We start from the raw sequence: 25,236 nt of genomic DNA, 5'->3' as shown, positions 1-25,236 counted from the left end.
CAAAATTCTACATGAAACATATTTGCCAGTTTAAAATGTTGACAAATGCAAAAATGACCAATCACGATTAAGCAAAATCTCTACAGCACAAATAAACGGAAAAGAAAATACGGTCAAATCCCTGATCTCCTTTATAAACGAACATATATAGTCAATATTTTAGTGTGCATACAGCTTGATTATTGTCCACATTATTTGACAAAATCAATAAAAATGGAGTAGCGTATAGAGCATGTGTGCAATATTCATTAGCCAGAAAAGTTGGAGTAAATTTCGAACGATGCGAGATACTGGTGCAATAACTTGAAGCATAGTTTATAAAGTTCCTGAAATAAAAAGAGTCATTATCAGCCTTGTTTATAGCACGCAATTAATATTTTTGCAAAACTCTAGCAGATGACAAAGTGTATCAACAGAATTGTTTCTTTACTCACCACACTTGGCACCATCCCTGGTTTCATATCTCTCAAGTCCTTCACTGCGCGGAAGACGTCAATCCTATGTTCCGCTTTCAACCTTTCAATTAAGTTCATCAACGCGCAGAATACGCCAGTTCGACCGATGCCATCCCTGGAAATTAAACGTTCAAGCACGTTGTGAAGTTCTTGTGAATGTGCTTCCAACACAACATAGGCTACACAACCACGTTGTACAGTCGGTACCTGCAGTGGACAAGCATAAGGCTCTCAGTATAGTTATGGAGCAATCCGACGTCGGTCACGACATTTATTATCTCTTGTAAATCGGGTTCATTCTCGTCCATCCATGCTTGATAGTGGATATGAGTTACACGTCTCTGTATACAATGACGGCTGATTTACGCTATATACAGTAGTGGTTTAATTTCTAAGCTGGTAGAGTACCCTATGTGTGTGATTTCGCTTCTTTTTAAACACGTCAACCTGGACATTTTTATATTCTTTTCAAGACATTTTGTAAAGAACTTGCACATAGAAACCAGCTTGCTTACTTCCTGACATTTACGTTTACGCAAAACTTAGCTCATCGCTCACCGTGACAGCTTGATGCGTCAAGTCAATTTTACGTACAGTCACGTGACGGCGCGTGTCATCCACTGAAGACAACTTTGCTTCAACGTCACCGAAAACTTGAGAGCTTCCTTTCTCAAGAGACCAGTAGCAAGGAGTTTGATTCTAAAATAAAAATGTTTTATAAAATTCTTGTAAATTATCCTACTCGTAGAAACCAGGAGGCATTCAGTATATATTAATGTCAGCGCAATCATCGTATATGTCATCAACGATGATATATACATGATGACTCATCATGTATAGAGCCTAAGCGAGAAACAAACTTCTGGCTGGGTCAGTCAAATTACCAATAAAAGCATCTGTTTCTTAGTGTACAACCTACTTGTAAAACATGTTAAAGCTCTTTAAACATTAAAGATAGCAGTATTAGCAATTTTCATCTTCATAAATACTCACAAAGTTTTTGTCTATTGGCGAGAGAGCAACTATGACGCTAACATTCTGGTCGAAAACACATTTCCATAAAACGTTTACTTGGTTTTCGTGCGGGCCCTGAGAAGCAATGAACGCAGAAAAATCGCTGTATCCCTAAAAACAGGTGGTTTTGGATTAGGAACGTTATTAATTTATTTAATGATAAATTGTTGTTAAATTGGTACGGAAATTTGTTACTACAAGTTGCGAAATTTGTTTAATTAAAAAAAAGAAAATTCAAAACCTGCAGATAAGCAGCATTGTAAATTCCCTTAACTTCCGAATGTTCATCTTAAAATAAAAATGTTAAAACTTAGAAATTCTGGATTTTGCATTTTGCCTGAATCCTGAATGGTCGCCTATATTATGCCTACATATAAAAACTATAAGGTACCTGTACCGAATAAGGCCCACCTAACACTTTTTTGAAAATAACTCAAGAACCATAAATGAGAATAGACTGAAAAATCGTATTCTATTAGTGAGGGTATATGACTACAACATATTAAAACCACAATACCTGACAACCCCCCAAAAAATTTTTATAAAGAAATTAAAAATTCCAAAAAATGGGCCTTATTAGGAACATAGGCTCCTAATAAGGCCCACCAATTTTGTGAGTATTTTTATTCAAAACATAGTAATAGACAACATATAACATTATTAGAAATTTCACATTTTAAGTTGTATAAACATTTAAAAAGATTCCACTAGGCGCATCAAAGTAACTGCAACAATTTGCCAACTGATGACTGGAACCACTCTTGAAGTCTGGACATCAATTAGCCAAGCATCTTGTATGGGCCTTATTAGACGCATGTGGCATCCACGAAAAAAATGTCACATTTTTATCATCAGAAAAATTTTAGCAAAAAAAAGTGCATTATCCTTTTCAACACTAAGTTGGTTGTTACACGAAAACTTCAGCCGGCTGACAACAGTTCATTTAACCGGCCAAATTCTCACTTACTTTTTTTCTAAATTAACAAAACCACCTTAACTGCAAATATCAAATTTTTGTTGTGCTCTAGCGAATCGGTTGATCACGTGACAGGGATGAAATCTGGTAAAAGGTAAACCATCATGAATTTATATTAGTTTTTATGTAGGGATAAAATCTTTCATTTATTTGCACGGGTTTGCGAAATATGAGCAATGGGCCTTAATAGGGACCGGGCCTTATTCGGTACAGGTACCTTATGACTTACATTTAGTGCGTTTTAAAATAATAAATTCCATTGGCACAAAAGATCCGAGTTTTATAAAAGGTAAGAGTTTTGAGAAAAAAAAAACTAAAACATCTTTTGAAATTAAGAAATTTGTCTAAACGCTACCAAATTGAAAAGAGTTTCATGCGTTCAGTGTACATACAACAACTGCTGTGATCATTTTTCTTATTTAAGTTTCCTGCATCAAGTGTTGCTTGCGATGGTGGAATGACATCAAGTTGTTTAAACTCGTTCTTAGATCTTAACAAACATTTTTTAAATTGGATCAAATTTACAGCATCCAAAACTTTTAAAAAAATGTGACCATTTTTTGATAACTCACACTTCTGCAAGTTGGTTCATCTTCGATCCTAAATCATTTGCATCTATGTCCGTAAATCCACAGACATGTACCTCGGTTATCACTTTGTAAAGAAAGGCATATTGTTTCTGAAAAATTTTCGGCATTCATTAATGATTAGCAAAGAACTTCTGCTTGATTGTTATTTTCACCTACTTCCGTCTGAACCATCTCACAACGTTGTGTCCTCATTTGCATCACAGTAGAGTATACGTCGATTAAATCTTGTGTCTGCATTTGTCTTATCAAGCTATGAATAGCAATCAAGGTTCCGGTTCTACCAGCCCCGGCACTGTCATGCAAAGTGTGTCGTCATTTGTTATAACCACATTGGTCTATTGTTTATACTCAACTACCGATCAACAATCTTTATATCAATTCCTAGCAGCCTAAATAAATCTAAATACTTGCATTACTATATTTGATAAACACGATACATGTACAGTCGTGTATAAACATTAACCATTACTGTAAAATAAGTTATAACATCCCTTAATGATTGACCTAATAAACCACACCTGCAATGAACCACAATGGGCGATCCAGGGTATTGCTCATGTGACTTTATCATGGCATCGTGCAGTCTCAGTATTCCAGTAGTTGTTACAGGGACGCCATGATCAGGCCAGCCAGTATACTGGAAGTGGGTTATGGTTCGTGGTGGGGCCTCCAAAAAACAATGTTGTTCAGTTCATTGTAACTTCCAATTGTTAAAGTAGCTTTTGTAGTCACGTCAAAAGCAGAAATGCTTTGGTCTTGTTATTTTGTACTTGAAGAGCACATATGTTGGCAACATTAAATAAATAACACTTTTTAGTATGAACACGCCAGCGCAATATATAAGCATATCTTGGAACACGTAAGCTTACTTCGGGTTCTCTCTTGTTTGTCATCTTAAAATTTCTCACAATATGAGTTCCATTCCAAACAGTTTCTCTCGCAGCAGTTACAGTCAAACTTCCATGCACCTTTGTGGTGTTTGGTACAGGCCAGTAACTCGCACATTTTACCTGAAATGACAAACGTTACCAAGCAACTGCAATAGCCAGCATTTGTGTTGCGTATAAGCACGTGGGTACACGGTGTAAATAAACTAACTTTTCCATTTTCAGCCAGTTTTGTTACCATCACCACAACTCTGCAATCCTTCTGCCATATCATAGCCCAGAAATGTGAGATGGTTCGATCGAGTGGTCCTTGTGTTGCAATGAAGTGATTAGGTAAATGGTAACTCTGCAAACCAATTAAGTTAGCTTTTATATCACTACATTGCTTTACAGAATTAAGCATAACTATTAATCAGAATTTGCAGTAATGGTATGATTATTTTATATGTAATTCTGTTTGCTAGTAGTATATGTGGAATAGGCTTATGCAAAAAACTTACATCAACGTACGATGCATTTATGTAGTCATTTGCAGTGTCTGCTTCGGTTTCTGGTAATTTTAAGATCACTCTATTGCCGTCATCTAAAGCAACGAGCATTCATCAACTAATAGCATATGCTGTTGCACGTCGCATTATAGAAAGATTGATATTTACGTAATAAATCACGATTTTCATTTGACATTTACACATCCTAATGATATTTAAGCTATAGTTTTTACATGGTACAATGTTCTTGTATCTGTTTTGCTTCTTATGTTTTTCAAGAGCCGCAACTTGTTTTGTTTCAACAATGTTTGCCGCCGAAAGCTTAATTCCCTGAAATAATAGCAAATTAATGTTTTCTATTTCTTGCCCAATTACTTGTTCTCAATTTGAAATAGAGAACGTGCATCTAAACATCAGCAATATAATGACTCATATCACGCACAGACGGTCTTACCTTAAATTCTTCCGTCAAAGTTTTACTTCCCGGAGCTGTGAGGGAAAAATAAACTTTCTTTAGATTCACAAGGGGAATAGCTTTCGTGGCTTGAACGTTTTCTCCAGGTTGAATGTTCTCGTATATTGTAGATTTGATAGGTTCCGCAATTGTGGCTAAAAAAACTTTTTTCTTTATAAAAATACATAATACGGGCACGCATACGGTGTAATGCAATATGGTGCAGCAATAATTGTCTACCTGGTTGAGTTGAAAGCTCTACATCATTTAACGGAAGACCATTTATTGCATCTTTTGATCTTCTCTTTCTGAAATTGTAACAATTTTAGTTAACAACTGGTTAAAATAGACTTGCCAATTCAAGGTACAAAACATAAAACTCGTACAATACCATATCAATGTTCACAGTATATATAGGTTATGAAGCGTTTATCTGCAGTAACTTGTCAGCTTGTTTCTCAGTATTTAGTTGCATATGGTTTATATTCAAATAAAATCACTCATTGATAATAATTTTGATGTATTTTTGCAAGAACTTGAGCAAACTTTGCGAGTTTGCAACGCGTCAGTCGTCAACTTTACAAAATGTCTAAATTTCACTAACCTTTTATAAATGAAAACAACCAAGCATGCCACAATCAAAATGACAGCCGCAGCTATTCCGATCAACCAGTATATATCTATTCATAGCAAACGCTTTCAAATAATGTATTATGAAACGGTTTAACATGCCACAACTACAGCTATTAAACTTAACTATAATTTTCAATGGTGACATAGATAAGTTTAAGAACTATTAAATATATTTTAAGACAAACACAGGTTAAGTTTAGCCTACATTGAAATATACATCATTTCATTAGTATTAGCCAAAATTAGCTTAAATGTTTGAAACAAACTTTTTGAAAGCAAAGTTGGGCACATATTTGGAACTAACTGAACATTTTCATTTTACCTTGTGTTGGCTGAGTTGTTTTCTGGATCTTGATAACTGTTATTTGGCTAGCCATAAAGCCCACTGACCCGTTGTCTAGTGGAGTAGAAGTGACCAGATAGAAACTGCAAAATGGTTAATGAAAAAAATTCAGAAAAGGTGAAAATCCGTATAAAGAAGCTTATGAGCTTAAATTATTGTGTCAACCATTAAACATCGTTACACATGTTTATATTTTATGAAACCAAACCAAACGTGTTGATGAGGGTAAGACCGTTTTGTTTTCAGTGATTTGTTCATAAACAAGATTCAATATAAAACCATCAAAATAAATACCTGTAATATTTATTTGGAGTGAGCATCACATTGGTAGCATTGTATATTTTTGTCGTTGATTTATTGATGGTTGTCGTTCTTCTCGACCTTGTACTGGTTTGAACTGGGAAGGAGGTTACGTTTGTAAGGAGATTGACGTCACAACTTGTTCTTCGTCCATCTCCCACTTTTACTTTTATCATCGACTCAAGTGAACTGGATGGATGGGAAATATTAACATAATTTAAGATTTTACGAATGATGTTTGCCATTTTCAATATGGAACTTGCAAGCTTGTTTTGCCTGTCACTAGACCATGATAATAATTCTTGATTGAAATGTATTCAGAAACTGCGTGTACTGAGCGTAGACTAAGCCCTCGGCAAGAAAGGTAACTTAAAAACACTACTAGTCCTTCGTCTATTTAATGTATGATCAATTGATCAGGAATAATTCAACTTCACATTTTCCCACAATGTAAATTTAACGCATTCTTCTTACCCTGGCATTGCTAACGCAAGGTATGGTTGTCCCGGTTCCACGGCATCAGCTTGCTTCAATGATAATTCGTCTAACAACGAGTCGGAGAAATTTGCTGGCCCAGAAATATCTTGGTCTTGATATTGGCCAACGAGAAAGTAACAGCTAAATGGAATGAACTATCCTTTAAGCATGCACGGCTTTTAAGTTTTTGATCAATTTTCGTTGTTCGTAGTTAAAGTATTTGCAACGAGTTTTGTGTTACTGCAGACAACAGTGTTAACTTATTGATGAAATTGCAAGTACTTTGTTTACACAGGTTGAAATTTTTGCAATCTCATGCACTTTGAGAATCTTTGCTGTACAATAGTTCAGGAAACAGTTTTTTTTAACCTGATTGGTCCGTTTGTTTCATCCGGACGAGGAAATATTATCGATACATCATCATTGGACTCTTGAGCAGTCAGAAGTTCTGGCAGTGACATTGGAACTGTTAAAATATAGTTGTTGTAATACAATGCTGCATATTTGATAATGCTTCAGTTTCATTTCTTTTATTTATGCTGAGATACTTTTTTGCATCTTACCGCTTCTTGGTGAATTACATTCTCCATTTGCATGGACAAACTCGCCGTCTCCTGCACAGGATTGGGCAAATATCTTCATTTTATAAATTCGATTTGGAAGAGTTTGAAATAAGTTGGATCGCTTGTCCAATGTAGAATTGATTATTTCGTTTTGTTCTTGGAGTGCGTCAGTAATGCTCGCAGCGTCTTGTTCTTTTGTAAAACTTGGGGTTTTACTCACTTGAATCTGGAAATTGAAAAAGGAAGCTTTTGTATAACTATACACACTTTGATGATAAGTTGAATATACGAAAAACGAAAATGTATCCCTTACGACGAAATTTTGCAATGTTGGAATGGTTTCTTCAGGCCATTTCCATTCCACCAAACAAGTTCCATTTTCAGGATAAAATAAGACAGTTGCGTTTGGAACCATGTGAGGAATGGCGTAACCAGTTATCACTTCTTGGCTGGTTTCAACGGATCTGGTGCAAAAATTGCTGGCCAACGAAACCTGAAAGTAATTGGAGACTTTTCCTTCCAACCAACATTTACATTGGCAATGGAGTCTATACTTATGAACTTTTATTACCAGTTTTTAAATGTCAAAATATATTATGGTATAAAATATCATTCATCTTATTTTGTCAAGAGTTGTAATTATCTTGTTACCGAGATGTTGTATTTTGTTCGTGGCTTCAGATTTGTAAACGTTTTTGAATTATTTTCATTGTTCTGACTTATTCTTTGCGGAACTAAAAATGTATGGTCTGTGAAGCTGCTGAGTGCCGATACCGTGATACTGTGATTTAATCCCACATTGCTTGGATTCAAAATAACTGTTAAAGTTTTATTTGATTCTGTCGTACAAGATTGAGTTTCAACGACGTAAGAAAGTTTTCCTGCAGCAAATAATTTCTGTTTGATTTAATAATTCTTCACAACAAATTCAACTTTGATGTCATATGAAAATAAAATTAAACATTAAATACAGTAACTTAAATTTATACAGAAACCCCTGTACGTTTTTATTTTTGGTCTACTGTACCTGATACTTCGCAGATGTAGTTAGCTTTATGGGTGCCCGATCCTAAATTTTTCCACTTCCAATTATCATGGTAGCTCATGTAACCATAGTCAGTCCAATTTTCAGTTCGAATGTCATTTGACCAGTTTGTATAGTTAACAATTTCATAATTTGGCCAAATCCATGAGCCATTGTCCAATCTTTTTAAACCAATCCAAGCTATTGTAGCAGAACATAAACAATAAACATACATGTTCAATTAAACTAAACTCTTATTAGCGCAAGGTACTTTTACACAGAACCTCTTCCTCGCCAATCTAAATTTGTCAACTTCATTTCCAACGAGCTTTGAGTGAACGCATCACGAATGGAAGCAAGATTTCCTCCCACTTTGTTGCAATCGTTTTCTCTTTCAAAGTAAGTCAGATTTAGGTCCGGGGATTTAAACATGTAATAACTTTCTCCAATGACGTCATATGGTTCTGCACAAGACAGAAATAAAATCTTTGTTTATTTACGCGTCATCAACCACTATTTACGTATTTGGTTTATGAGGTTATATTAGTAACAGCCACAAGATCAACTATATTAAGTGTACCTTGGTTCACTGTGAATTCATGAAGCTTGCTTTCTGTCAAACTATTTTTCAACCAACAAGAAATTGTAGAAGGTCCCAAACATAATCCTGCAGTTTTCACTTTTAACCGACTCACAATGACGTCACCGGATTTTTCATTTATCACTTGAAAGATTGACCCGTCGGAAGGAATATTACTTTCTGAAGAAGTTTGACTTATTTTCCAAACAACTGTTGTTGGCGGGACCACAACTACTTCACATGTGAGCGTAAACTGATCTCCTGTCACAGGATACGTCGATGTTGCGTTTAAAAGTTTTGCTGGAACTAAAGGAAATGTTAGTAATACAATGGATGATGCGATCTAGGAGTTATATACTTTTAAATTTATTTCAGTATTTAAGATACCTTGACAAATATAATATTTTTGTTTGTTGCATGTGGCATCCACCCAATAACCAAGTCCATTTGTATAGCCATTGCCGAAGACATCTACAGCACTGACAGCCAAACAATATGGTGGAGATCCGCCACAATTCGGTTCTGTTCGATACCACTGTTGATATCCATTGCTGTTTTCATCTCCCACGTTTGATATGGAGTCACCATTGCCCCATTGATACCGACATGTCCAACTTCCTGCGATATCTTTTGTTTGTAGGCCACTGGTGTAGTAACCTGATTGCCACGTTCCCCCAAATTGGCCAGTATTTATATTTCCTTGCCATTGTCTCAACAGTTCGGTTATATTTCCTTGAAGTTCTTGAGACAAGATATTTACAAGTTTTCCGTTCATACCTTCACAAGCTGTCTTTGCTTCGTCCCAAGTTTTTAGAGAATCATTGAAAAGCGATATATTGAATCCATTGTGTTGAAACGTGTACTCTGAAAATGGTAATTCAAATTAATTTAAATTAAGTAGATTGTTTGGAATATTTTTATTTAGTTTAGAAATTGAACTTTAGTCACGAAACTTACCAACTTTAAACCAGATTAATGTTATAATTTAACGTGGTGTAAGGGTCGTTTATACTTGCCTCCATAACAATGTGAAATGACGACTAGGACAAGCAAGAAGCATTTACAAGTGTATAATAGTGTTTGATGTAAATGCATTCTTAAGAACGTTGTTGTCATCGCAAATACAACAACGCTACCGTAAATTGTGCTTATAGGGTGTAAGCTTTGACTTTCTCCAACTGTATCACATTTGCTTGAATTAGGTCTATAAGTAGAGCTTATTTACTTTTGATCTTCTTGCCTTAACCTGCAAAGCATGTTCAACGTTATATTCCAAGGTAACTAACTGACAACAACATTTTCCTTTTACGTGGTTGTCGAAACTCGCTCAACATCATTTGTACGCAGGCCTGCTCTGCTCACTCCGCATTTTGTGTTATATGTTTCAAACATCATCTGGTCGTCTTAATACTTATGGCTCAGTCATCTTCCTTCTATTCTCGTACAGCTACTTTCCAGGTTCGTGACCAGATAACTGCACGCCAAGAGCCTTTGTTTTGCGGAAACTACTCTGTTTTCAGTGACGTCATTTTTTAAATTGGTCGCAACACCAAACTTTACGCTCACTTAATTTGACGTAATAAATCCGACGGTTTTCCGGCAATGAAAGATATGTAATGTTTATGTAATTTATAGCTAGAACAGGATAACATTATTGACGTCGGAATAAGTTCCAATTGGCATTGTTTTTGTATATATTATTATTGGTTTTATTTGACGATGGAGATAGTTTTAATCCAAATTTTCGAATGTTTTTTTATGTTGAGTTTAATTTATTTGATAAAACTGCAAAAGCTTCGGAACTTTAAATTGCGGTTTTACAAACACTAAAAACTGTCATGAATTCGTTTGAAATTTGCAAACCTGATACATTAATTTGTTCACTCTTATACAATAATAGGTTTAAAACCGAATCCGTTACTGAATATTTCCACTAAACACTTATACATAGGATTAGGTTGGCTGTCTATGGTATCCTGTACACTGTACAGTACACTGCTTCCGTGATATTCAGTTATTGTTGCCAGTTCTACCGATATACCAACGCATCAGTTTTGTAAATACAGTACTTTCACTATTCTACGAGAAAAAATCGATAAAACAATACCCATTCTCTAATCTTATTACCGCTTATGTCTTATAACTGGCTACGTGACCTATACTTAGAATGAAATAATCACATTCTTGTGTAGACTAAATCAACTTCCGTGTACAGTTTACAGCATTGATACGTCATTTCTGTGTGTCATTAATGACAATTCGTACAGTTTACGCCAAATTTGCAGTTTAAATCTCGTTTTGTCACACAATGAGTCACTTTCCATAAGACTCTTTCACTTGCCCCAACATAGCTTACGTTTCACAATTCGTGTGTTCTTGTTTGCACCTCTTTGTCATGGCGTGTTTTTTTTCTGCATCAAACATATGGCATTATTTTGATTATTGCCTCAAATATGCCAGGTATGCCTTAAGATATAATATACTACAGGCTCGGTTTGTTATTAGATTTATTTGTTTGTATTGTGTATTGTTTTTTCCTATTTTTGTAGCACATTTTTGGTGGAATGCATATGGACCACTCTATAGCTACTTTGGTTCTGGCGGATATGCTTGCATCAATTCATTGTGACACAGTGTGCAAACGATGATTTATGTTTTATAAATAACATTGCACCTTTGCTCGCAATACCACCAGGAAGTAGTGTCAGAACAATGAAACCCCATTTTTCATAGCATTATTATACTGTATAAAACACTCTATTCTTCAAGACGAATCCCTATATGCATGTTCAAATAACAGTTTGCTTTTAGGTCTTATATGCGAGACGTTTACAGTTTGAAATATGTGCAACAAATCGCCTCATGCCTCGTAAACGTGTTTCGAGAACCGCTGCATATTCTTTCATGATCCCATAATACCTAGCACTCTAATGCAAAGTCGTCTTGACAAATGAGTCGCATATATATTACAAGAATCTCGAAAATCGGAAACCTTGCATGTGAAAGTTTTTCGTGGGCACATTGTGATTTACATAATAAGCTAATCACTTAAAACCGTGTATTTTTTGTTCAAAAGCAAAATGTCTTACGCTTGGATCTGTTTGATGCAAAAACCGTAGTTAAATTAACGTAAAAGTAGAATTTCATTTCAAAACAATTTGGAAAAACTAACCTTTTAAATGAGTAAATAAAATAATCTTAAAACTTTCAAAATTTGTTGAAGTTTTATGCAAAGCTTGTTCTGTTTGTTGTGTGAGATCGTCAATAAATATTGTTGAGATGAAGGGTGTAGTCTAATCACTAGGGATACGAACCGCCGATACGAACCCAAACCCGAATAGATTCGCCGAATATGGCCTTTATGAAAGATTCGGGCGAACACGAATACCAGCAATGGCGAACTAAATACAACATTACTTATAAATTTACTGACTTTTGTTAAAAATGATGATCCAATTTCCCGACAATGCTAAACTAGAGTCAACAGTACTTACAATGAAGGTCTTTTTCCTAACGATTTTGCTTTTTCAATCGTTTTTAACCACTACTTTTCGAAATAAAGCGGTTTTTTATCGATTACATCATGTTACAAGCAAGACTTGCCAACATTTGGATGAAATTTTAATGTTTGGTTCTAATACGAATAGATTCGGGATTCGTTTGTGTCGACCTTCAAGATATTCGGGTTCGCATCACGAACCGAAATAATCTTCCTCGCGGCACATCCCTACTAATCACAGTATAGTTGGTGCCGCGGTGCAACCATTAAATGATAATCTATACCTGCTGTAAAAACGGTTGCGATATTCCAGTAACAATAAATGGTAAATAAATCATGATTCAAGAATATTTGTCACATCATTGTCATACAGGTATCCATCCTTTACCGTGGTTCGGCACAATATAGTAACTCATTGTTTGCTTTCCAGTTAGGGAAGTTTTGCTTATTCGAGGCGTTTATGAGAACGTTCATTATTATTGATCACTGTTGGTTTTTTCATTTGTTAACTCACCTATTCGTTGTTTATGTTGTGCGTGGTTGCACGTCCCTATTCTTCGATTGGATAAATATTTTCTTCTCCATAAACTGTTGACATGTTTTTTGTTTCTATGTTTTTATTTATTTTTTTTTGCGTTCTTGCTGGCTTTTATTTTGTTGTATAAACTCAAACAAAGCTCATCTACTGCATTGAACCATAGATATAATATGAACACGATTTATAAACGATATGGTGTTTATATTATATCTATGCGTGTAACCCACTTGTTAAGCTAAATATGTTTTCCTAAATTGTTTAACTGTTATCCATGGTACGTACGTAACGTAGTTGCTTATGCATTACAGTACTTGTTTCTTGCGGTCCCAAAGCCCGGAAGTGTGCTGTTGTGTGTGGGTGCAATCACGCGTGTGTGCAAACACTATGAAACCAAAATGCTTTGCCTTAATTCTTTTTCCCACTTTTACGCATTTGTTGAGACAATTTTATTTGCAACGCTTTTTCATTTTTAATATTTGCATTTTAACTCAGAAATCATAACTACAAAGACCACTTAATTTTGAAATTTTCTCTTTGCACCGTTTTACTACAAAAGCTGCTCTCCTACTTCCCCTAACATACTTTTTGAAGCTTCGCTGGATTCAAATTTCAACCTTTACTCTTCTTATTACTTGTGATATGTATGCAGTGATTTCCCACATTTTCTTCAGGATATTCTGGATGTAACCATTTACTTTATGTTCATGACCAACCGCACGTTAAACGCCTTAACGCGGTGCAAACTACCCTCTCTATTCACGTCACATTTGCGTTGCTTTTTTTCATACCTACTGTATTGTAAGTCGAGTATTTTCAAACATGCTTTTTTCGGGTTCGTAACTTTTTAAGAATGCCATATTCTATGCGTTGTCACTGATTGTCTGCACCTTTGCCCGACAAAGCTTTGTTCTGTTTAATGTGTGAGGACGTAAATAAATATTGTTGAGATGAAGGGTGTAGTCTAATCACAGTATAGTTGGTGCCGCGGTGCACCATTAAATGATAATCTATACCTGCTGAAACAACGGTTGCGATATTCCTGTAATAATGAATAGTAAATAAATCATTATTCTGGCATTTTTTTTGCTTAAAAACTTACGTAATTGGCAGAATGACATCCAAAACGTCTCTGGAGCCATTTCTGCAAAAGTTGTTCTGGAATGTCGCCTTTTTGGAAACCTCCTTAGAGTTTTATTTAGTTCTTGGTTATTTTTATTTTCATTCATTTTTCATCATTTAAGCTTATTTTCAAGACCAAAAATGAAAATTGTTTTGCATCCAACTTTCGATTCTATCTTAGCTTAATAATCTGTATCTGTGGTCACTATATCATTTATTTTATAGCAAAACTGTATGGGTTGTATTGCTTTTATAATTACGTTATTCGGCTTATTTTTACGTATTGTGTAGCATTTGTGTTTGTGATTGATCGTTGGTTTTACTATTTTTACTTACGTTGTTTTAAAGTGGTCCATTCGTTTGCCGCTTTGAGCAATTTGCACTGGTTGAGACGAACTTTGCCAAGCGCTTCCTGTACCTTTACTCAGAGTCGTAACCAAATCATCCAGCTCCAGTCCCATATCAGATCAAGTCATTTACATTTACTGCCTTTACTTGACTACGCTCAGACACGTGTATCAAACACATTTCAGCACACTCCACACATTCCTGAGGTAACAAATCAATATTACTTTGTTTTTCAATCCTTCACCGTGGTTTGGCACAGCATTATGACCTGTTGTTCGCTTTTAAGTTAGGGAAGTTTCGCTTATTTGTGGCGTTTATGAGAACGTTCATTATTATTATTGATCACTGTCGGTTTTTCATTTTTAACTCACGTATTCGTTGTCTACTTAACGCGTGGTTGCCCGTCTCTATTCTTCGATTGGATAAATGTGAAACTACTGATAAGAAAATATAAGGTGCGAAACGTGAGAGTATAACAGTCATAACTAACTAAAACCAAAATCTATTGAAACATTGATCGCATCTTATAAACAAACAATTACAATATTATAAAAACAGTAAAATAGAAAGAAATTAATAACAGTTGACGTAATTTCGTCACTCTAACTTTTTATTTGACCATAACTATTCCAAAACGCAGTTTGCAAGTAAAACCCTCAAATATTTATAATTTTATATGATAACTGCAATATCTTATTACATATTATATAAAATTTATTTCTTACTACCACCAGCTATAAGTACATGACTATGAAGCAGGTGATAAATGAAGGACTCGATGAACTATATATAAAGACTTTTTACAGGATAAAATAAACACATTTACCAGAAACATTTACGTCCACCACCCGAAACAAAGGAACTTAATTGGGAATATCCAGCTCAAAATATAAAAATGTAGATATTAGAAAATGGAAAATCCAACATTTCTAATATTGACATCAGTGTAAAGATGCTCTTCTGTTTGCAAATTCTCATAAATCGGATTGTAGTTCTGTTTATAATACAATTTATTACATATTACAAAACAGATAAAACCATCTTTATTATGGCTCTATTATAACTCATTAAGATTTTTTTTGGTTTAAAGCTTTTAAGATATTTTTAAAACTGATGAACATTAAACAAGTTGTATATAAATGGTGTAGTCAGGTATTGGCTACTACCTCAGTATTTGAGAACATATCAGCTAAAATTCTGGTCAAGTTTGAAAAAGAAGGTCTTTCTTGGGGCGGTATCTTCCAGCATGTTGACATCATGTTGTACCTATTACAAGGAATCTTAATAAAAATAGAAAATACACAAATAAGCCAGAACATAATCCAAGCGATGTTCGAGGTGTCAATGTTGAGAAATGCGTGAAAACTTGAAGACTACAATTCTCATGAACTGACAATTTAAGGTTTTGGTTGGTCATTGGCGGCCAAATTTTCACAAGTTTTTCAAATGTTCTATCAATCGACATGCAACGAAATTATTCTTACAATGGCAGGGGACAGTGAACAGGTTGATGCAGTCTGTATCCTTCATTCAATACTTTAAGCTGTAATTCACTTCCACTCAGTTCTTTATAAGGAGTGTATCCAAAGGCAACAATTTCCCACACAGTTACACCAAACGACCATACGTCACTCGAACTCGAATAAATTTGATCAAACCATGCTTCTGGCGCCATCCACCGGCAAGGCAGTTTAGCTCCCTAAAAATGTAAAATCTCTTATAACATTCATTACAAGCAAATATTATTATTCACATAAGTTTATCTCAAACCTTACTTTAAGATTCCTTTTGAAGTATACACCGTCCGATTGGTCAACTTGCCGCGAAAGTCCAAAATCCGACACTTTACATCGGTAATTAGAGTCAAGCAGCACATTTCGGCAAGCAAGGTCTCTATGTACAAGCCCAAGACCAGAAATATGCTCCATTCCCTGAAGAAAATCAGTTCCAAAAGTGAAACATATAACAGAGAAAAACGAAGATTTCTTAACCAGATCAAAATCCAAACCTGAGCAATATCTTGAGCAAATCGGATCATTTCTTTTGTTCCAATTGGTGAAATTTCTTCATATCCAGTATCTAAATTATGCTGAGAAGGTCTGCACTTTATCAAATGCTGATGTAAATCTCCAAAATGAAGAAGTTCAGTGATTGCTAAAACTTCACCTATAAACAGCACTTAAACAGCTTATAAACTTACACATGCACGTATTTATGTATTATGCAAGCATGCATTTAATGTATTAACAGATTACAAACAGGAAAAATGTCAACAATATGTGAAAGTTGATGGTTCAGTAGTTTTAAAAAGTTTCTTACTGTCATTTTTGCAAACCCCGTAAAACTGAACAACAAACGGATTTCGTCCAATTACATTCATAAGTTGTAATTCTTTCTCAAATTCATCCATTTCTGCAACAGTAATGTTTTGACCTGCATATTTCAAGAGAAAGTTTCCTTATTAAAATGTCTAACACATTTGGCAATAAAATATACTCTATTACAAATGATTTGCTTCAAAATCAAATACTTTTACCAGTATGGATTTATTTTTATTTAAGGGGTGAACGTATGCATGTTAACCATTTATGTTTTCCTTCGTTTCTTATCTAGCTTACCTTTAATCCTTTTCGCAGCAGCTTCATTGGCTGCAAACCGTCTATCTTTTATTTTCACTTTCCAAACTTCACTGAAATTTCCTTCTCCCAGTTTTTGCAACATTTCTATATCTTTCATATTTATGATAGTTGGATTTTCCACGTTGGATGTCACTTTAATATTGTTGAACTCTACTGCTGGCAGACCTGTGACCTCGAGGTATCTGTTGACCTTAAGTTCCGTTGCTGAACTGAACCAGCAGAAACATTTTTGAAAAAATATTTTCGCCTACAAAATTAATCATGTTTAGTGTAGATCTGCACTAAATTTAGTAAAGAAGTAAACTAGTTAAATAAATTGAAATATAAAATTATATCGGCTACTATTTTTTTTCAGAGTTTTAAACAAAATTAAAGATCACCTCACACAAATGCATACTCCAATAACAACCAGCAATGACCCAATTGCAATAAAAATTGGCCAATAAGAAGAGATGAAATCTTTTAACCAATTCGAAAAGAAATAAAATAAAGTTTTTTAAGTAAAACATTAAATAGGTTATGTGACATGCTACCCAGGCATTCTCACTTTTGAATGACTTGCGCAATTTCGGGTAGACTATTACACTTGAATATACTTTTAGATGGTGAAAATGCAAAATAACTTAATTAATATATGAAATATTACATATATCTTAAACATCACACAGGTTACGTTTAGCATAAAAATAAAAATTGTTTCATTTTTATCAGCAGGCTTTAGCTTAAATGTTTGAAAAAAATGTTTTTGAAAGCAAAGTTGAGGATATATTTTGAACTAACTGAACGTTTACATTTTACCTTGTGCTTGTTGAGTTGATTTCTGGATCTTAGTAACTGTTATTTGGCTAGCCACATAGCCCACTGACCCGTTGTCCAGTGGAGTAGAAGTGACCCGATAGAAGCTGAAAAATGGTTAATGGCGAAATTTCAGAAAACGTGAAAATTTGTATAAAAAAAGCTTATGAGCTTAAGTTGATGTGTCAACCATTAAACATCGTAACACATGTTTATATTTTATGAAACCAAATCTAACGTGTTGATGAGGGTAAGACCGTTTTGTTTCCAGTGATTTGCTGATAAACAAGATTCAATTTAAACCTTCAAAATAAATACCTGTAATATTTATTTGGAGTGAGCATCACATTGGTAGCATTGTATATTTTTGTCGTTGATTTATTGACGGTTGTCATTCTTCTCGACCTGGTACTAGTTTGAACTGGGGAGGGGGTTAGATTTGTAAGGAGATTGACGTCACAACTTGTTCTTCGTCCATCTCCCACTTTTACTTTTATCATCGACTCAAGTGAACTGGATGGATGAGAAATATCAACATAATTTAAGTTTTTGCGAATAATTTTTGCCGCTTTCGGTAAGGAACTTGCAAGCTTGTTTTGCCTGCCACTAGACCATGATAATAATTCTTGATTGAAATGTATTCAGAAACTGACTGTACAGTAAGGCCTTGGCGAGATAAGTAACTTAACAAACAATACTAGTCCTTCGTCTTATTGAATGTATGATCAAGAATAATTCAACTTCACGTTTTTCCACAATGTAAATTTAACGCATTCTTCTTACCCTGGCATTACTAACGCAACGTATGGTTGCCCTGGTTCCACGGCATCAGCTTGCTTCAATGATAATTCGTCCAACAACGAGTCGGAGAAATTTGCTGGCCCAGAAATATTATGATCTTGATATTGGCCAACGAGAAAGTAACAGCTAAATGGAATGAAATATCCTTTAAGCATGCACGGCTTTTACATTTTTGATCAATTTTCATTGTTCGTAGTTAAAGCATTTGCAGCAAGCCTTCCGAAAAAGCGTGGCTTTTCAAATTTTCACCCATTTAATAAAAACCTATTTTCTCCAAGATAACTTTTCTTTTTTTCAGAGTAAAATCCTAAGTTTGTGAATTTGATGTGTAAAAACTTGAAAATTTTTAAGTTTTCCTAAAACGTGCATCCTATTTACACTAATGCAACTATACGAGCGCAAAAAATATATAGGCCCAATGATACATTATAAATATTTGCAAACTCCGACAAATTCATTTAGTCGTATTTAGTTTTCACGAGAAAATTAAGAGTCATTTACCCATGCAACACTCTGCTATGTTGTCTCCTGTAAATGAAACATGATGACTGCTGAAAGCGTTAATGAATGTGTGCCATAGTTATTCAAGTTTATCTTGAATTTTGCATAATTAAATATAATATATATAATAATAATATAATAATAAAATATATAATAATAATAAATATTATATAAATATAAATATTGTTGTAATCACACAAGCACCAAACAAGTATTGTGTTACTGCGGACAGTGTTAAATTGTTGATGAAATTACAAGTACTTTGTTTACACAGGTTGAAATTTTTACAATCTCATGCAGTTTGAGAAGCTTTGCTGTAGAATAGTTCAGCAAGCAATTTTTTTAACCTGATTGGTCCGTTTGTTTCATCCGGACGAGGAAACATTATCGATACATCATCATTGGACTCTTGAGCAGTCAGAAGTTCTGGCAGTGACATTGGAACTGTTAAAATATAGTTGTTGTAATACAGTGCTGCATATTTGATAATGCTTCAGTTTCTTTTCTTTTAGTTATGCTGCGATGCTTTTTTGCAACTTACCGCTTCTTGGTGAATTACATTCTCCATTTGCATGGGCAAACTCGCCGTCTCCTGCGCAGGACTGGGCAAATATCTTGATTTTATAAATTCGATTGGGAAGAGTTTGAAATAAGTTGGATCGCTTGTCCAACGTAGAATTGATTATTTCGTTTTGTTCTTGGAGTGCGTCAGTAATGCTTGCAGCGTCTTGTTCTTTTGTAAAACTTGGGGTTGTACTCACTTAAATCTGGAAATTGGAAAAGGAAGTTTTTTGTATAGCTATACACACTTCGATGATAAATTGACTATGTGAAAAGCGAAAATCTATCTTTTACGACGAAGTTTTGCAATGTTGGAATGCTTTCTTCTGGCCATTTCCATTCCACCAAACAAGTTCCATTTTCAGGATAAAATAAGACAGTCGCGCTTGGAACCATCTGAGGAATGGTGTAACCAGTTATCACTTCTTGGCTGGTTTCAACGGATCTGGTGCAAAACTTGCTGGCCAACGAAACCTGAAAGTAATTGGAAACTTTTCCTTCCAATCAACATTTACATTGGCAATGCAGTCTATACTTATGAACTTCTACTACAATTTGTTAAATATCAGAACATATTATGGTATAAAATATCATTCATCATATCTAGTCAAGAGTTGTAATTATCTTATTACCGAGATGTTGTATTTTGTTCGTGGCTTCAGATGTGTAAAGGTTCTTGAATTCTTTTCATTGTTCTGGTTTATTCTTTGTGGAACTAAAAATGTATGGTCTGTGAAGCTGCTGAGTGCCGATACCGTGATACTGTGATTTAATCCGACATTGCTTGGATTAAAAATAACTGTTAAAGTTTTATTTGATTCTGTCGTACAAGATTGGGTTTCAACGACGTAGGAAAGTTTTCCTGCAGCAAATAAATTCTGTTTGATTTAATAATTCTTCACAACAAATAAAACTCCGATGTCATATGAAAATAAAATTAAACATTAAATACAATAACTTAAATTTATACAGAAACCTCTATACGTTTTTATTTTTGGCATACTGTACCTGATACTTCGCAGATGTAGTTAGCTTTATGGGTGCCCGATCCTAAATTTTTCCACTTCCAATTATCTTGGTAGCTCATATAACCATAGTCAGTGCAACTTTCAGGACGAATTTCATTTGATCAGTTTGTATAGTTAACAATTTCATAATTTGGCCAAATCCATGAGCCATTGTCCAATCTTTTTAAACCAATCCAAGCTGTTATATCAGAACATAAACAATAAACATACATGTTCAATTAAACTAAACTCTTATTAGCGCAAGGTATTTTTACACAGAACCTCTTGCTCGCCAATCTAAACTTGTCAACTTCGTTTCCAACGAGCTTTGAGTGAACGCATCACGAATGGAAGCAAGATTTCCTCCCACTTTGTTGCAATCGTTTTCTCTTTCAAAGTAAGTCAGACTCAGGTCCGGGGATTTAAATATGTAGTAATTTTCTCCAATGACGTCATATGGTTCTGCAGAACACGGAAATAAAATCTTCGTTTATTTACGCATCATCAACCACTATTTACTTATTTGATTTATGAGGTTATATTAGTAACAGCCACAAGATCAACTATATTAAGTTTACCTTGGTTCACTGTGAATTCATGAAGCTTGTTTTCCGTCAAACTATTTTTCAACCAACAAGAAGTTGTAGAAGGTCCCAAACATAATCCTGCAGTTTTCACATTTAACCGACTCACAATGATGTCACCGGATTTTTCATTTATCACTTGAAAGATTGACCCGTCGGAAGGAATATTACTTTCTGAAGAAGTTTGACTTATTTTCCAAACAACTGTTGTTGGCGGGACTACAACTACTTCACATGTGAGCGTAAACTGATCTCCTGTCACAGGATACGTCGATGTTGCGTTTAAAAGTTTTGCTGTAACTAAAGGAAATGTTAGTATTATAATGGATGATGAGATCTAGGAGTTATATACTTTTTAAATTTATTTTAGTATTTAAGATACCTTGACAAATATAATATTTTAGTGTGTCGCATCCGCCATCCACCCAATAACCAAGTCCATTTTTATAGCCATTGCCGAAGACATCTACAGCACTGACAGCCAAACAATATGGTGGATATCCGCCATAATTCGGTTCTGTATGATACCAATGTTGATATCCATTGCTGTTTTCATCTCCCACGTTTGATATAGAGTCACCATTGCCCCATTGAAATCGACATATGGATCGTGCTGCATTATTTTCGCTTTGTAGGCCACTGGTGTAGTAACCTGATTGCCATGTTCCCCCGAAGTCGTCAGTATTTATATTTGCTTGCCATTGTCTCAACAGTTCGGTTATATTTCGTTGAAGCTCTTGAGACAAGATATTTACAAGTTCTCCGTTCATACCTTCACAAGCTGCCTTTGCTTCGTTCCACGTTTTTAGAGAATCATTGAAAAGCGATATATTGAATCCATTGTGTTAAAACGTGTACTCTGCAAATGGTAATTCCAGTTAATTTAATTAAGTAGACTGCTTTGGAATATTTTTATTTAGTTTAGAATTAACACTTTAGTTACGAAACTTACCAACTTTTAACCAGATTAATGTTATAATTTAACGTAGTGCAACGGTCGTTTATACTTGCCTCCATAACAATGTGAAACCACGACTAGGACAAGCAAGAAGCATTTACAAGTGTATAATAATGTTTGATGTAAATGCATTCTTCACAACGTTGTGGTCAGCGCTATTGCAGCAACGCTGCCGTAAATTGTGCTTATAGAGTGTAAGCTTTGACTCTCTCCACCAGCAGCGTTATTGTGTAAAGTGCTTTGCCTTTGTTTTCTTTCCCACTGTTTCACATTTGTTGAGATAGTTTTATTTGCAACGCTTTTTTGTTTTTAATATTTGCATTCTAACTCTCTTACTTCCCCTGAAAATTGTGTTATAAACTTGACGTACTCTTTGAAGCTTTGCTGGATTCAAATTTTAACATTTAGTTTTCCTATTACTTTTGATAGGTATGCAGTGGCTTCTCACATTTAGGATATTCTGGATGTAACCATATCCTTTTTGTTCGTGACCAACCGTACATTAAATGCCTGTGGCGAAAAATACCCTGTCTTTAGTGACGAAACTTTCTCGAAACTGAATGGATTTTCATTGATTGAAATGCTTACAATAGCAAGTTTTAGGCTCACATATTCTGAACTATAGGCTTAATGAGTATCTCATGATTTACAAGTAACCTAAGAGATAGCTTTATTTTAGTATTTACTGAATATTTTAAGGCGCTTTAGTTTTCATATAACGATTTTATTTGTTGAAATCATTCTTTACTTATACTTACATTACCATGTAAGCTCAAATGTTGATACACTATGAGTTTTTACAAACACAATATGCGTATGATATTATACAATTACCTATAATATTTAAACAAAATTAAATTTAAAGAAAGAAAAGCAAAATAAAACTGCGTTTGTGTTAGCCGAGGCCTACTGTATACTCAATTTTTTCTAGCACTGACAACAACTTTATACTGTTTTTTTGTAGGCTACGCCAAATTTATTTGAATTAATTTTCGTCACATTATTCTACCAAGACATACTTTTTTTAAACTATTCTTCCGCGTACGATGTTTGCAAATTGCAGTTTACCCATGCGTCAGTTTCGTTGTCTATTGTTGGTTTAGCTTATATGCTAAACACAGACTATAATTTGGGTGTTGGACGGACCTACTGTACACGTCTTTCCATATAAATTGCTCCCAGGACTTTACATATTTTTACATGAAACCTAACTGCGGCAAAGTTGTGAAATTGCTAACAAAATTTATATGCCCTAAAAAAGGTACAGTATTTGCATATGTAAAACCACACAACAAGCTATTCCTTTGGATTCTATCATCGCTCTTTTAGCAACATAAAGAGCGTCCCACCTATAAACCACATTAAGCCAAATTTAACACGAAATAACATTTCTTCATGAGATAAAAGCAGAAATAATTTCCTTATTTATTCAGGTTCCTGTAATATTGTTGAGTTATGAAACTTTTTATTTCTCCCTTTTTTGAAACACACTTTTTCCTCTCAGGAGGGTCGTGAAGGCGGCAGCTCCAGGAGCTCTCGGAACAGTTTGCGATCTTTCGATACTTCTCCCAGTTCAGCTAAAGGAATACCTAGTCGTGATCAGGCTAGGTCAGTGATGTAATTGTACCACCTGGTTCTTAGTGGACCGGCTGGTCTTCTACCGGTTGGTGTGGCAAGCATGACTTGGTTTGCAAATCTTTTCCGAGGCATTCTGGTGACATGACCAAACCATTGTAATTGGTTTCATACTTTCAATTCAAAGAAGTAAGGGCTCAGCATTTAGAGATTTACGGATTTTTGTGCTTCGCATTTGATCTAGTAGCATTACGCCATAAATCCTTCTTAAAACTCCCATTTATGAAGCCTGCACCCGTGAGCGCACTCATTCGGTCATTATTCAAGATTCATGACCCTAGGTGAGAATTGAAGGAAAACTGACTTATAAATTGAGAGCTTTACGGTCTTAGATAGCTCTCGCTTCATGACGACCGAACATTGGAGCTCACGCATGACTGCACTTGCTTTACCAATTCGGGTGTCTAATTCAGTGTTCTGCCTTCCATCATTCATGAATTGCACTTCCACATACTTGAACTTCTCCACCTGTTTCAGTGATTCTCAATACGCTTGCAGTGAGTACTGATCAGAGATTCTTGAGAGGCACTATCAAATTTTCTGCTTGTCCCAACTCAATTATTTTAATCGGTCAGAATTTCCTTTATTTTATCATATCTCGTTGCGTTCTAAATATACACATGACATGCTTTTTATATACAGCAGTAACCACACAAAACAAACTTTTGCACATTAGGGCCTGTACCGCAATATATTTACAAATATTGTTGCTCTCGTTTCTTTTTTCCGATAACACTTATTCGTCAGCGGCTGGCAAGAAGAATTTTTTTCTTAATTTAGCCTATTGCTCTATTGTATTCGTGTATTCATTGTAACTTAATAAATGTCAAGCCTACTTTGAGTGGCGACGGTAAGCCATATAGAAGTATAGTTTCGTTGATTAGTGACAGATTTATTATTAATTTTGGTGAAAAGGTGAAAATGAACTAAAAAGACTAAACTTAGTGTGGTTTAAACGTTTAACGTTAACTGATGTAATTAGTTTTTTTGCACAAGGAAACGAAGTTCAGTGCATATATTACTTTTTTATAAAAGTTTTATAGCAGATATTTTATAGTAAGCTTTTTTTAATCTGTTTTCGGTTTGGGTAACTTAGTCTTAAACAATTAACATTCAAATGATAAACAAAATCGTCCTTTGATACACTGCAGCAAATTGCATGTTTTCATGATGATGTACAATTGTAGATGCAAATGAAATGAAAAATATTTTAGCCTCGTTTGAGTTAAGCTACGTTTTCGAATACACATCTCAGAATGACCAAATATAGTGAACGCATTCTGAAGAAATCTTAACTTTTGAAAAGAAATTTTGTCTGCAGATTCCAACGTAAATAGGCCAAATTTAGAAACTCATTTTATTTTTAACTTTTGCAGTTATAAAGTTATAATAAAATATAGTTATTATTAGGTACAGCATATCTCCTGAAAAATCATAATAGACTGTCTTTTTAACTTTTCAAAGTCA

The 25,236-nt window shown here is 34.7% G+C and overlaps 3 protein-coding genes and 1 long non-coding RNA gene across 6 annotated transcripts; all 4 read right to left on the bottom strand.

The window, feature by feature from the left end:
- Nucleotides 1–129: 129 nt before the first annotated feature.
- Nucleotides 130–22,298, bottom strand: LOC143444162 (tyrosine-protein phosphatase Lar-like). Of its 3 annotated transcripts, none has more exons than XM_076943295.1 (29): nt 22,188–22,298; nt 9,172–9,648; nt 8,785–9,090; nt 8,489–8,668; nt 8,208–8,405; nt 7,832–8,061; nt 7,494–7,673; nt 7,181–7,406; nt 6,987–7,083; nt 6,615–6,758; nt 6,135–6,329; nt 5,820–5,923; nt 5,469–5,544; nt 5,105–5,172; nt 4,865–5,028; nt 4,644–4,740; nt 4,423–4,505; nt 4,134–4,268; nt 3,905–4,045; nt 3,554–3,702; nt 3,192–3,327; nt 3,018–3,124; nt 2,838–2,935; nt 1,711–1,757; nt 1,449–1,580; nt 1,014–1,154; nt 663–796; nt 435–570; nt 130–326 (listed from the first exon to the last, which is right to left on the bottom strand). In XM_076943295.1, the coding sequence occupies exons 1-29, from the start codon at nt 22,264–22,266 to the stop codon at nt 249–251; spliced, it is 4,338 nt and encodes a 1,445-aa protein (XP_076799410.1). In that variant the 5' UTR covers nt 22,267–22,298; the 3' UTR covers nt 130–248. The 3 variants fall into 3 exon arrangements, with proteins under 3 accessions (XP_076799410.1, XP_076799407.1, XP_076799409.1); XM_076943292.1 differs by lacking the exon at nt 22,188–22,298 and adding an exon at nt 9,801–10,104; XM_076943294.1 differs by lacking the exon at nt 22,188–22,298 and adding an exon at nt 9,801–10,102 and having other exon boundaries at nt 4,865–5,019.
- Nucleotides 15,422–17,383, bottom strand: LOC143461626 (tyrosine-protein kinase SRK3-like). Its single transcript, XM_076959411.1, has 7 exons — nt 17,308–17,383; nt 16,907–17,174; nt 16,608–16,721; nt 16,297–16,454; nt 16,064–16,219; nt 15,773–15,987; nt 15,422–15,554 (listed from the first exon to the last, which is right to left on the bottom strand). Exons 1-7 carry the CDS (start codon nt 17,320–17,322, stop codon nt 15,437–15,439), a joined length of 1,044 nt encoding a protein of 347 aa, XP_076815526.1. The 5' UTR covers nt 17,323–17,383; the 3' UTR covers nt 15,422–15,436.
- LOC143444170 (uncharacterized) lies at nt 17,549–19,785 on the bottom strand. Its single transcript, XM_076943304.1, has 5 exons — nt 19,566–19,785; nt 19,372–19,468; nt 18,506–18,649; nt 18,041–18,235; nt 17,549–17,829 (listed from the first exon to the last, which is right to left on the bottom strand). The coding sequence occupies exons 2-5, from the start codon at nt 19,461–19,463 to the stop codon at nt 17,715–17,717; spliced, it is 546 nt and encodes a 181-aa protein (XP_076799419.1). The 5' UTR covers nt 19,464–19,468; nt 19,566–19,785; the 3' UTR covers nt 17,549–17,714.
- LOC143461651 (uncharacterized) lies at nt 20,243–21,472 on the bottom strand. The gene is made up of 4 exons (XR_013118067.1): nt 21,171–21,472; nt 20,875–21,054; nt 20,594–20,791; nt 20,243–20,447 (listed from the first exon to the last, which is right to left on the bottom strand). It is a non-coding gene; the product is annotated as an uncharacterized LOC143461651 (long non-coding RNA).
- Nucleotides 22,299–25,236: the final 2,938 nt, after the last annotated feature.

This window comes from Clavelina lepadiformis, chromosome 1 (genome assembly GCF_947623445.1).
Source record: "Clavelina lepadiformis chromosome 1, kaClaLepa1.1, whole genome shotgun sequence".
NCBI classification, from domain to species: Eukaryota; Metazoa; Chordata; class Ascidiacea; order Aplousobranchia; family Clavelinidae; genus Clavelina; species Clavelina lepadiformis.
Note: the sequence above shows the minus strand (reverse complement) of the source record. Positions and strands in the feature narration are given on the sequence as shown.